Genomic DNA, 12,645 nt, shown 5'->3' with positions numbered 1-12,645 from the left:
ATCAGAACAAAAGGACCTTTAGCATCCGAGATGTCATGCAGTAATGACATGCTCTGAATTGTTATATGGGGGGGAAACTCCTCAACATAAGACAAGTATTTGTAGGGCTAATAAGTATAAATGATACTGCTGATGTGGAAGGATTCTGGGCTTTCAATTTGCCAGAGAATGTTCTGAGGAAATGTCACTACGTGATTGCCTTATTCAGTATGATCTTTCTTAGGCAGTTGCTGTCAGGCACAGAGCAGCAGGCTCAGGGATCCAGGATAAACAAAAGGTCTAGCTGTTGTGATGTGGAGAGATTTCTATGAAAGAGATTAATCTTTTTTAATTGCATCTAGGAAGCTGCAACAATTACTTCAACTATTAAGTTAATTTGCAACTAATGGGGACATTCCAAACATTCAGCTAAATAAAGCAAAAACAAGGATAATAAGCAGAGGTAGATGAAGTTATGAGGATTTGCAGTAAGCGGCTAAGGAGGAAAAGAGTTGAATGGTATTGTTGGCTGTGAAGGGTGGAAGAAGCCCTGAAAAAGCCATTGACTCAGGCTAGTGTGAGTAAGTGGCACATGGCAGTGAGTTTAGCAATAGCTGCTTGTATGAACAGGGACTGGATTATTTCTGCATCTACCACTGATGAAATTGCTCAGGTTTCCCTGAAAATGACTGTCCTCTTTAAGGAATACACTGGCTTTTCTAATCTGTTTTTCATCAGTCCTTATATTCTTTGGCTTCAGTGAATATAAAACATGGCTGTTAACTGTCTGCTTGCTTTTAATTACTGCAGTTAAATGGTTAGAAGGAAAATAATAGCTGACTTTTCTTGGCCCACTGAATTTCTACAATATTTTAAAATTTTCCAACCTACTTACCATCAGCTAAAATCTCAAGGCCAGATACATCTGACAAATTAACGACATCCCATTGAAGGAACCAGTTTAATTGTTACAAATACATAAACAACAAATGGTGTAATTTGGTCATTGCAACATGCAAGGAAGTTTCTTAAAAACAAGCAACTCTCAATGTAGGGCACTCTAAAACCAAAGTAATTCCAGAAGTTCGTTATGACTTGGTATGTTAGCATGATGTTTGCTTCTAGATGTCTCAGGTACAGAGGCTGTTTTCTTCTGGTGTGATTAAGCAGCTGCTGTGGAAGTGTGGGAAGAAAAGAGATGTAGTAATGACTGAGGTTTATTCTCACACTTGGGAGTGGGGGAAAATCAAAGTCAGAAAGTTAATTTTGCTTGTTTAAGCCAATTTTTATTAAGCTATCTTAAGTGAATACTTAGAGAAGGTATCTGTACACAGGAATGGGGATTAGCCAACCTATTAAGACTTCCAGTAGAATTAATAATTTGTTTTACAGTTCTGAGTGTAAACATGGAATACCTATATGCTCTGGTTTGGTTTAGCACTATGCTCTGGTTTGGTTTAGCACTAATAGTTACAGAACAGCTGACAAAGTTAGCGAGCTGACTTTTTAATGTTTGTAGTCATCATTTTATTTTTGCAGAGATACTAACACTTCAGTATGAACCAGCAGAACAATATAGTATTTGAACTAGGTAATTAAAACCGTTTTCTTTTAACTTTAGCTAGATCTTCTGAAACTGCTTGTACCATTCGTTCTGTAGCTTTCTTCAAACTGTTTGCTATCTCTATGGCATGATCCAGAGTAGAACTTAAAATCTGTTGGAAATAAAATGTAGCCTTGTTAATAGTGAAGGAAAATGTATACATAGGTGTAGGAAAAAGGTGATGTTTAAGGTTTTGTCCATGATTTTCACTCTGAATACGTGTTGAGAAGTAACAATTGAGTTATGTGATAAACTGCTCCAGGATTCAAGTTGGAAGTATCTGTTAATTATTTCTCTCTTTGACTGTGTGTTCATTTGAACTGAGGGATATTTACACCTTTCCAATGTATCAGCTCCAGTGTGGTGCACGTTTTTGGTACTGAGAAGGCTTTCTTGAGGTTTTGATAGTGGTTTGTGTAGCTACACTTTGTTTCAGTATATGAAACACAATTCTAGAGATAAGATCCAGTGCTATTTTTTGGTCTCTTTCAACATTTATACAGGGACTAAGTTGCATAACAAGCCTGTACATGCCTATGTGATGTAGAATACTAACATATAAGCTAAAATGCTTGGGTTTTGAACTCCCTCTTGTTTTACCCTCAAATGGACTACACATGCTTAGATTATAGTAATCAGCTTGCTAAGAATGGGATGTTTAACCATGCCATGATGAAGGGAGGTAATACTTTCAAAAAGTTGTGTGGCTTTTAATTTTCACTCTGAAGTCTTACATTTGCATAGGAATCATTGGCATTTCTGTTTCTGATGTTGATTGTAGATTTGCTTTGGGCAGATTTCTTGCTGGGTATGGATTGATGTGAAAGGATAATTGTACCACATGTGCTTGAACAGCAGATTTTGGCAGCCCCAAAGGATTTCCTAAAGATAAGACACATAGAATAAAATACAAACAATTTAAGTAAGAAAAAGGATTTCTAAACTATGAATTACATACATACACCTTGATATCACTTGGTTGCAAGTTAATTCATGGTGAGTAGAATTTTCCATTGAATTGTAAAGCACAGTCCCGTCATTATTTGTGTTCCATCTGTATTGCAATAAGAAAGAAAATGTTCTAGGATGCAGAGTAAGGAAATTTCTCATAATAGCACCACTCTTTTGCTGCTGTAACTTTCTCTCACAATGTTCTATGCCACTGATTCTCAAGTGCAGCTGCTGTACTTCCAGGCAATTACTGCTATTGAGTAAAGCTGTCAAAAAATACTGTGACAAAACTCATTTGCATTTCAGTCTAGTCTGTGCTACTGTTACAAATCCATTTTATTTCTGTCTCACAGTATAATTGAATGGTAACAACAATTAAAGGTAGGATTGTTACTTATAGAGAAATAGTTGGTAGCAAACAGAGCTGCATCCTAATAATACAGGCCTACTTTTGAATTTTTGAATGGAAACATCCTCTTCAAATGAAATTTTTTTCATTACTAAATGTGTCAGCTAAAGGAGTTACATTCTTACTCTTCAGTAAATTAGAAGGAGTGAAGCACTAATCTAAGAATCATTTACACATGTTCTTACACTAAATATTTCCACTAAAGAGTGAAATCATCATGCATATATCATGCACTGATTATGAGACTGGTGTGTTTTTTCCATGCTGAGTCTTCTACAGTGGGGTTTTCTGTTGTACTACATAGTTACTGCTACAGCTTACCTTTCACAAAGTCTGGTTACAACATCACTTGGCTGTTTGGTTTTTTGAGCCTTTTGAGTGGAGATTCTCTTCTGTGAATAAGCTGGAGTTGTTGAGGCCATGTTTAAAACAAAAAAGGTAATTTTCTGTGTATTTTAACATTTTTTTCTCTTTAGCATAAATAAAAGATCAAGTAACTATCACTGCTGAATAAAACTTGAATATGTTTTAAAGTTTTTTGTAAATGAGGGCAGATTAACCCTTTTGTGTTTGCTCTTGAGTTTAGTTGGCAAATGGAATGCAGATTTATATTCAATTTCATACAGTGAAAGACTGCAGTTGGGAAGTGTTGAATAATCAGTGTCATAATCCTAATAATTACATGAACACTACTTTGATTTATAGTTTCACAGGATTGTTAGAGACAAGTAGCTAATTTATACTTTCTTCTTGATGAAATGTTATGTTTTTCTTTAAGCAATTTTTTCTTAGGGTAGAGAGAGATTCTAAGTGACTTTAAAAGGTAGGTGTTCAGATGTTCAACATGTAATTTTTTTTTTTAATTAGGCTTTCCTTGACTTTGCTGCATGTCACACAATATGAATGTCGAGCTGGAATTTTCTTTAGTACTTGTTTATACTATGTTAGGTAATGGCTGGCACTATAAAAGTTGGCACAGTAATGCCTAATTTTCATATTCTTTTATGTGGCTCTGCAAAATGAAATATTTCTGCCATAAATGAAATATGAAAGGGATTCCTCTCATAAAGGACCAGAAAAAGTTAGATCTGTCGTGCATGGAGATTAAGCTTGACCAGGTGTGCAGAAGTTGGATTTACAGTGCTAATGACGCTTATACGAAATTAAATGTGGTGTGGTATGTGCACTGTGGGTTTGTGCCCCTTAAAACCTAGTCTGTTTGTTAATTATTTCAGTAACACATACTTACAGGATGAACCAGAACTTTTTTTTCCACATAGGGTACAAGACAGAACAGACTCTTTGTAATTCCTGAGTTTTACTTGATATCTGCTTCCCCTGCAGCATCTGCATCTAAGTCCTGGAAACGGAGACATGTTGTTTAGAAAAACACACTATACGCAATGTTTCCTTGTACATGTTAATATTTTTGCAATCACTGTACCTTTTTTCTCGCCACATAATCTCCTATTTAATGATCTGTGACTTAGAATTTCACAGTTGACAAGGTCCTTGCTTTGTGAATCATTATAAGAGTCATAGGCCGAGAAGTCTTCTGAATCACTGCCTACAATTCAAAAAATAAGTTAAAAGGGTCTGAAATATGAGAAACTTTGGCTACTGTACTCAGGTAATTATTTGGCTTTCAGCACTGTAATTTCAGAGCCCTTTGCTGCCATTAATGCTACTGCAATTTGAGGAAGTACTTTTCACCCCCAGGAGGGTGTGGATTGAATTTGAGATTAGCTTTCAGCCCTGTCTGCAAGCCTTGAATGTAGATTTTTATTATTTTTTTGGTGGTGCTTATTTTCAGACTAAGAATTGGTTGGTTTTCTTTTTTTAAATGAAGTTCTCCATCTCCCTGTCCATAGTGTTATGGAAACAGTGCAGCATAATAGGAATAGGATGAGAATGTGACCAGCTCTAGTGTGGCACTGCTTTAACTATTGCACAAAGCAGTACAAACAATAATGGTCCCAGTGTATTATATTAAACTGAAAGGATATCACAAAGAAACCAAGGACAGCTGATAAAGAAATAAGAAAACCTGTATATTCAGACTTAAAACAATGCAGGATAGCTCATGCTATTCTCCTTTAGTTGCTGGGTACTAAAAGCTTCAGAATATTCTGCAGCAGAAAGGTAAAATTGTTTTTAAGCAGAATAACAAAGTTGAATCAAAAAACTTTAAGTGGAAGTACTGATATAAAATGTCTCAGTTGTCAAGCTTGGAAACATCTTCTAGAACATGAAATGCACATCAGAAGAAAAAGCAAAATCAAAGCATTGTGTGCACGTCACTGTCACACTCTTGAAAATATTAGCAGTGGCAATATTTGGAAACTTATCTAGAAAGCTGAATTAGATTTATAGGGTAATTCAGGTTGGACAGGACTTCTGGAGATCATCTGACCCTGTCCCCTCTCAAAAGACCAGCTTAAATGAAGTTGCTTAGAACCCTGTCCAGTGAAGTTCTGAATATCTCTGAGAATGGAGATACCACAGCCTCCCTAGAGCAAACTGTTTCAATGTTTGACCAAGTTAAAAATCTTACATATCTAACTGAAAATTGCATTGCATTGGTCTGTCACTGACACTTCCACAGTGAATTTGACCTGGCGTTCTTTTCAGTTTCCTTTTTATTCTTAGTGTTTTGTGCTCTGATAAGCAGTGACATCTGTTAAAACTACAATTTTCATGTTGAGACATAAAAGGAGCGTATTTCTTCATAGGATTCCCTAGCAGGTTTAAGCACAGTTAAGACCTTTGTGTTGCCATCATGACTTACTCGGGCTGGTATCTGATAAATCAGTTGGTTTTCTCTGCACAAAGAGCGAAGATGTTCCAGTTTTTCTTTCCTGGATGTTTGTATTTCTTTTGGCATGAAAACAGAATGATATTTTAATTGTATCTTAATATTTCTATGATGAGACTTACAAGCATCTTATATTAATGACTGATCACTTCTTAGCTGAGAAGAAATCAGACTTATTCACAGAAAGAACTTTACTTGTATCAGTTATCTGAAAAGGTGGTAAGCAGAAGTTTAAATTAATAATTAACCAGTTGCAAAATAATGAACTCTTTAAAGGACACAGTCTGACAAAAGCACCTGACTTACCACACCTGTTAAAAATGCTTAAAAGTAGAGGTATCGATAATCCTGTTTTGGAATAGTAAAGTAGTATGAAATCTTAGATACGTCCATCTGTTACCACTGATAGTGTTTTGATACAACATACATTAAAGATGACTTGGTGTCTTAGTAACTTTGAGCTGTTATTAAGGCTTTAATTTAATGCCTTAAGATAATTAGAAGAGTATTTCAGATGTACTTTCTGAGAGAACAACAACAAAGTTCCTTGTTTGCGTTATTTGTTGTCTATTTTTAACTTAGGGTGTACAGGATCACCAAGTTTAGCTGGAAAATTTTCTACCCATTTGTGAACATAATGATCAGAAGATTGAACTAATATTCTTTCAATGACAGAGATAAAAGTGGAAGCTAGGTGAGTTTTACTGGACAACTGTTAACATCTACCCTATAAAATAATCTGACAGAATTAGGCTAATATGACTGTGTTCTATGCTGCATACATTCTTTTCCCAGAAGCTCTGCTTCTTTACTGGAACTTAGTTCAGTTCTCTGTTTTTAACCTTAGATTGGTTAAGGGGAGACCATTTATTTTATGTTTCTAATCTCATTGAGATGCATAACACCTTAAAATACTTCCCAGGAGGGCGGAGATGGTATCTAGAGTTTTCACAAGGTTTTGATGGTTAATTATGTAAGGATCTGCATCCCTCCCTTTTCTTGTTTAATTAAAAATACCACACAAATATTGGCAAATTATCTTTTACTGGCACTGTACTTTGACTAATCATTCACGTCCTGAATTTGTGTGGCTGTCATGAATTTTATACAGAAGTATGATTTAACTCTTAGGTGAAAGTGATGGTGGTGTTTTGGCTTCAGGAAATACTTTCAGACCGAGAAAGTTAGGAAGACCAGGCTGTTAGGAATTCTTGGATATATAGTTACAGAATTCTGTAGAATTTTTATTCTGGAAATATTCCTGTTGCTTTTCAGAGATTTTAATTGTCCCAATTTTCTTATTCAGCAAGTAATTTTACGGATATTTTTATAAAAACTTCAACAGCTGTTTCCAGGTTTTCACTTACATGTGAAGACAAAGATTGCACTTTTTGCTTTCTAAAGGAAGTTGATTTGTTGATGGGATTAAATCAGTTGTCTGACTTCTTTCTCCCTCATGGTTCTTGTGAAGAAATGGAGTTTCAGTACCTCTTCTTTCTGGAGGATAAGCAATGCTTGAAACCACCGAGCTCTGTAGAAAGCAACAATAGCATAGACACAGGTGTACGTGGGCCTTGCATTGCAAGGACATGACTCCTACCAAACAGCATCTCCTGAGGTTCTCTTAACATTTTTCTCTGAAGCCCAAGTTACCTAAAACATTGATAGTGAAAGCACAGGTTGAGATTTACCTGTAGATTTGTAGAAGGCAGTAAGATTTTTTTTTTGAGGGGGGGAGGGGTGTGTGTGTGTGTGTATATGTATTTATGATCTGTGACAAAATTACCATTAGGAGTAAACTAAATTTTCTATAGCACAATACTGTTTGGTCTTCTAATAATTCTGCAGCTTAAGAATCTTGGACAAAGTAATCTTTCCTCCCATTAAATGATAGTGATTAATTCCCCAAAATAAAGCAGCTTTGCAGAAGTTAAATTAGCTACTCATATTTTCTTACTGTGAAATAAATGCTTTTGAAACTGGAACTAAGAACATTCAGTATAGCTGTGTTTTTATACTTAGGTTTCTGTTGCAGTTAATTACATATTATGAAGTTCATATTTCATTAAAAATATTTTCTTTTAAAGTAATATGCTATCTAAAAGCATCATGCTCTTACCAGAGGAGAACATACAATCACACAACTGCACTTAGGTTCTTGAGACTTGCATCAGTAAAACAGAATAATTGTAGTATTTAATAAAACTCAGTTACCTCACAAAAAGACTGGGCAGATTCATAGGAAGTCAGCAAAGATGACAGGCTGCCTTTGCTGCCATCCATTTGTTCTTGAATGTCTTCAAGCAGCATGCCAAGTCTGAATATTCCTCCTTCCACCCTTCTGAATCCAATTGCAATCCAGTTAGTTAAAACTGTATAAAGTGATCTTTTATTTCTTACTATGATAACCATGGTGGACATCGCAGTACATTTCCCATAGGAAAAAAATTTATGGAGGTGAAAGAGTCCCTTTTAAATATTTGAATTAATCAAATAGACATCCCAATTACAAGTAGGATATATAAAGCCCATATATAAAGCCCAAGGTGAATTTTGGCCAAACAACTTTTGGTTTACCACATGAAGATAATATTTTCACTTCAGGAAAACTCTAATGGATAAATGAAGTAAAAGGTGTAAGACAAAGAAAATACACTGATATACTACTTAGCACTTCTCTTCTAACCTGCTAGGATCAAACTCTCCAAGGCTGATAGGCTTGTCCTTGTGGTTCTGCAGCTGTAAGTTGTGGTGCTCTTCTCTAGCTCTTAAATAATTTCTTTCCAAGGCATCAAGGTATCTTTTCAGTTGATTTAATGCCTTTATCAATAAGAAATAATTCAATACAAAATGTCACGAAAATTTAGCATAAGTAGCTATCACTGTCTTGATACGTAAGCCAGATGCTATTTGCAGTGCTGTTGGGAAGAATTTTGGTAGTTCTCTGAATTTAAACAGGACTGCGTATTATAGATTCACCTGATACTCTGCACTGCTCTATTATATTATTAAGTAAAATAATAAAAAAGTATTTCTAAACGGATGCCCTACATGTCAAAATTCCTAACTTACATGGCAACTTCAGGCCTTTTTAAAATAGTTTTAAGTTGGAATCCTTAAAAGATTAAAGAATTCATCCACCTACTGAAGACCTTCATTTTTGCTTCTTAAACTCATGCCTCCAGTCTGAATTGAGAGGAAGAGCAAACATCCATTTGAGGTAAATATCAAGCATCTTTCCAGAAAAGTGTAAGTCTACAGCCACTTAAAGTGCATGTCACATAGCTCAAAATAAGTAAATTAATTTACCAGCTTTTTGTCTTGTAAAAAGAATGTTTCCTGGGTCATATGCTTAGAGAAGTCTTCCACCTTCAAGACAAAATATTAGACTTTCATTATACGAATTTGCCAAGTGAATTTGGAATTTGAGCATCAGTGAAAAGTATATATTGAAACAGAATTCTTACTTTCTTAGTCAGTTGCTCTGTCTGATCCTTTAGTATTTGAGACATCTTTTCTCCTAGTGTTAGTTCTGGCAGTGAATTGGAAGGATTTAGACACTGTGCTTCTATTGTACCAGCTGCTGGTAGTGCTGATGCTGCTGTTGCAGGCTGCAGTCCTACCTAATGTACAAGGTAAGATTGATCAATTGCAATTTCGGCCCAAAAGTGTAATCAAATTACATTAAACAGTCATTTGCATAATTACTGTAATTGTATTTACTTGCTTTAAGCAAACCATGTGTAGGTTGTACAGGGACAGGAGCACGTAATGTGATGACATCAGGTGGTGTCCCAATGTCTCCTGAGGAAATGGCAATGCTGGCATTTGCAAAGTCTGACTGAGGAAGTATCTGTTAAAATGAGAACCTTTGTTATAGATACAATGTGTAGAACACTTATGGACCTAGACAAAAAACTTTAACTCAAATTACAAAATATTAATGAAATGTTTACTGTAACAGTAGCATTTAATTTTTTGAGTTGATAGTTAGATGTATAAAGTGTCTCATTGTATAAATACTTCAAATATTTCTGCTCTGTGAAAAAATATATATATATCTGTGTTGTTCTATATATTTGTATAAATGGGAAATACAATATGAAGATGACAAAATAGTTTTAGGGGATAGTCATAGTCCTAGAGATAAAGAAGAATGACTTAAAAAAGAAAAAAAAAAAAAAAGGTATTTTGAGAGATTTACCTTAGGATTAAATCTCAGATGGTCAATATGATTCTGGATGTCAGCATGGTGTGTCAGCATCTCATTTGCAGGCAGGAAATAATAAGGAAAACTATTAAAACTTGTGTCTCAAGCAATTTACTAAGATGTAAATCTAGGAATGGAATTACAACTCACAGAGCTGTAAAGCTCTGTGAGTGAGCTCCATGTCAGGGCATGAAATTGAGGAGCGGTTATCTAATTACTAACAAACTTTAAAATAAATTCACTACAGTAAGAGAAATATTGTTGTCAAAAAAATCCTTTAGAAAGAATTGACTTGTCAATAAATACCAGTCTCAGTAGCTGGAGAGTGGTAGATGCAAAAAAGGCAAAGGTATCTTAACATAGGTACAGTATAAAAATAGAACGTTGCTCTTAAAAATATATTTAAAGTATTTTTTGTGAATTTAAACATTTATATATAACATCAGTAATAACAATTTATAGTGAATTTCCTAATTATTTGGTAGGATGCTTCAGCATCACAAACAATACTCCAGTATTAAATGCTGGCGTATTAAATAAAACTCAGCCTTTAAACAATTGGTAATGACAGTTCTGTATAAAGTCAATCCCACAAAACTTTATTTGTGAAAGCATTTTTTGAGTCAAGTGAGGTACTCACTGATACCTACAGAGTGCCCATATGAACTAGTCATGTTAGATTTTATGGGACACAGAATATCTCCTTACAATAAAAACCCCTCTTATCCAGTATGAAGAATTTCTTCAAGCATCTTAATTACCTGTAGCTGTCGCAGCAGTTCTGAAATACCCATTTCTTCTTGATTCTCTACTTCAGCAGAATTGAAGAAATTCTGATTTTCCAAAATGTTGTTCACAGTTGCTGATTTACTTAGCAAAATAGGAAAGGGTTGTGCTCTCTCAAGTGAAGGAACTGAGTTAATGGTGTCAGGTGTTTTTGGTACTTTAACTTCTGAAGCAACTTCAGAGAAGTCAGGAAGACAATGGTGAGCTTGCCCTCGGCCATATTTGAGCTCACAAGGTGAAACTGTTCTCCTAAACAGGGCTCTCTCATCTTTCATGTTTTGAAAGGTGTGTGTATCTCCAGTCTCATGAATCAATTGTGAATATTCCTGTCTGCATCCAGAAAGAATATGTTCCTTTGAAACAGATCTATTTTTATTTAACAAGTTTTCATTTTTGTCATGAGCCTTTACTTCCTTGTGCTTTTCTAAGGGATACTCCTCAGAGCTCATTGCCCGTTGTTCATACACTAAAGGGCCTTTGATGTGTTCTGAAGGCTCAGGTTTGCTCCCAGTGTCATCGATACTTTCAGTAAAGGATGTCTCTGGTATTGTCTCACATTCAATTAAGTGGCATGTGCTTAGTAACTCTCCCCTAGAAAAGTGACGCAGGAGGACATTGGACATCTTGGAGGTAGTTACATGATCTTTGCTATCAGGTAATTCCTTCTTAAAGCAAACTTCACTTCCAAGCATTTCAGCTGAAACTCCAGTTGTTCCTCTGGTGCCTCTGTGATGACTGGAGAATTCTTCAGGCTGTAGAGGAGTTTCATAATTGACTGCTGCTTTTATGTTTTTGTTATCTTCAAAACAGGCTAAGTTTAAAATACCAGAAATACCTTTTGTACAAGTACAGTCATTCAGATTATCTGAATTATTGTTGTATTTACAGCTTATTCCTACATCTCCATCATGAACTAAGTAATCTTCTTCCTCTTCAGTTGCATCTGTGCTACGGCCTAATGCATCTGAAAATGAATTACTCATTTGTGCTTTCATCCAGTCTGACAGTTTGCACTTTTTTGTAGTCTCCATATCCAGTTTATGTAGAATATCAATGCCATTGCTTTGCCAATAATGAATTTATTATTCCATGGATCAAAATCTGGAATGTACGAATAATAGTGATTTTATAATTAAATATACATGACAATAATACCTAGTTATCTATATACTTAAGAGTTAATTATCTTCCTACTGTAGCTTTTTTGGAACACTCGTACTGACATGGATGCTTCCCTACTTGCACTAGTGTAAGTCTGCATTAACTGCTGGAGGAAATAGGAACACACAAATGATAAAAGCATCGGGAACAGTAGCTGCTACCAGGTACCTGTCCTTGCTCATTAATCCTGCTGTAGCGGTAAAGACAAAAAAGCTTGGTAACAGAGCCGCGACAGGTACTAAAGTTAAACTTCAGGCTGGAAAAACCCAAACAAATCTCCCAACCCTTTTCCCCCCTTTCTCTCACCACTCTAAAGCGTTTCTTTAGCTTATGCTCTAGAGGAAGATCACAAACTTTTTTCCCAATTTACTTCTCATCCCCGTGCATCAGACAAAATGCAATTAATTAGCAGCTCAGCATCATAAAATGCATTGTTTCACCTTATCTGCAGTCGCTCGAGGCGGCAGAGGCGATCTTGCAGCCTCGCTTCCCTATGAGCACCAGTGCAGCAGCACGGCCGTGCCATTCCCGTATGGGGGGGCAGCGTGACTGTGCTGCAGAGGCCGGCCCACTCCTGCCTCATTCCCCCGGCTCAGCCCCGGGACTGCGTTGGGATCGGTGGGAACACGATGCCGGGCGGGGCCTTTGGCGGAGCCCGCAGCGGCCGCGTCTCCCCCCGCCCCGCCGCGGCTCCCCATTGGTCCGTGCGGATGATGCGGCCGCGCCGCGCG

General features: G+C 36.3%; 1 protein-coding gene across 6 annotated transcripts; it reads right to left on the bottom strand.

The window, feature by feature from the left end:
- Positions 1 to 926: 926 nt before the first annotated feature.
- Positions 927 to 12,547, bottom strand: AKNAD1 (AKNA domain containing 1). Of its 6 annotated transcripts, none has more exons than XM_042029965.1 (16): positions 12,355 to 12,547; positions 10,729 to 11,854; positions 9,962 to 10,021; positions 9,481 to 9,610; positions 9,225 to 9,376; positions 9,067 to 9,126; positions 8,444 to 8,577; positions 7,972 to 8,098; positions 7,125 to 7,288; positions 5,731 to 5,816; positions 4,387 to 4,509; positions 4,192 to 4,302; positions 3,264 to 3,354; positions 2,541 to 2,636; positions 2,317 to 2,464; positions 927 to 1,694 (listed from the first exon to the last, which is right to left on the bottom strand). In XM_042029965.1, exons 2-16 carry the CDS (start codon positions 11,782 to 11,784, stop codon positions 1,575 to 1,577), a joined length of 2,658 nt encoding a protein of 885 aa, XP_041885899.1. In that variant the 5' UTR covers positions 11,785 to 11,854; positions 12,355 to 12,547; the 3' UTR covers positions 927 to 1,574. The 6 variants fall into 6 exon arrangements, with proteins under 6 accessions (XP_041885899.1, XP_041885900.1, XP_041885901.1 ...); XM_042029966.1 differs by having other exon boundaries at positions 3,264 to 3,345; XM_042029967.1 differs by lacking the exon at positions 2,541 to 2,636.
- Between the last annotated feature and the right edge of the window lie 98 nt (positions 12,548 to 12,645).

This window comes from Corvus kubaryi, unplaced genomic scaffold (genome assembly GCF_017639235.1).
Source record: "Corvus kubaryi isolate FWS band 111438036 unplaced genomic scaffold, C.kubaryi_AGA036_p1.0 37334, whole genome shotgun sequence".
Lineage (NCBI taxonomy): Eukaryota > Metazoa > Chordata > Aves > Passeriformes > Corvidae > Corvus > Corvus kubaryi.
The sequence above is the reverse complement of the archived record's forward strand: the minus strand, read 5'-3'. Positions and strand labels throughout refer to the sequence as shown.

What these genes read in the sequence shown, in the direction of transcription:
- AKNAD1 (XM_042029965.1), bottom strand. Translation starts at nt 11,784, where the DNA reads ATGGAGACTACAAAAAAGTGCAAACTGTCAGACTGGATGAAAGCACAA. An exon ending in TTTTACAAGACAAAAAGCTG is followed by an intron (nt 8,578 to 9,066) that starts GTAAATTAATTT and finishes TTATTGATAAAG; the next exon opens with GCATTAAATCAACTGAAAAG. An exon ending in CTGCCCAGTCTTTTTGTGAG is followed by an intron (nt 7,289 to 7,971) that starts GTAACTGAGTTT and finishes TGCTTTCTACAG; the next exon opens with AGCTCGGTGGTTTCAAGCAT.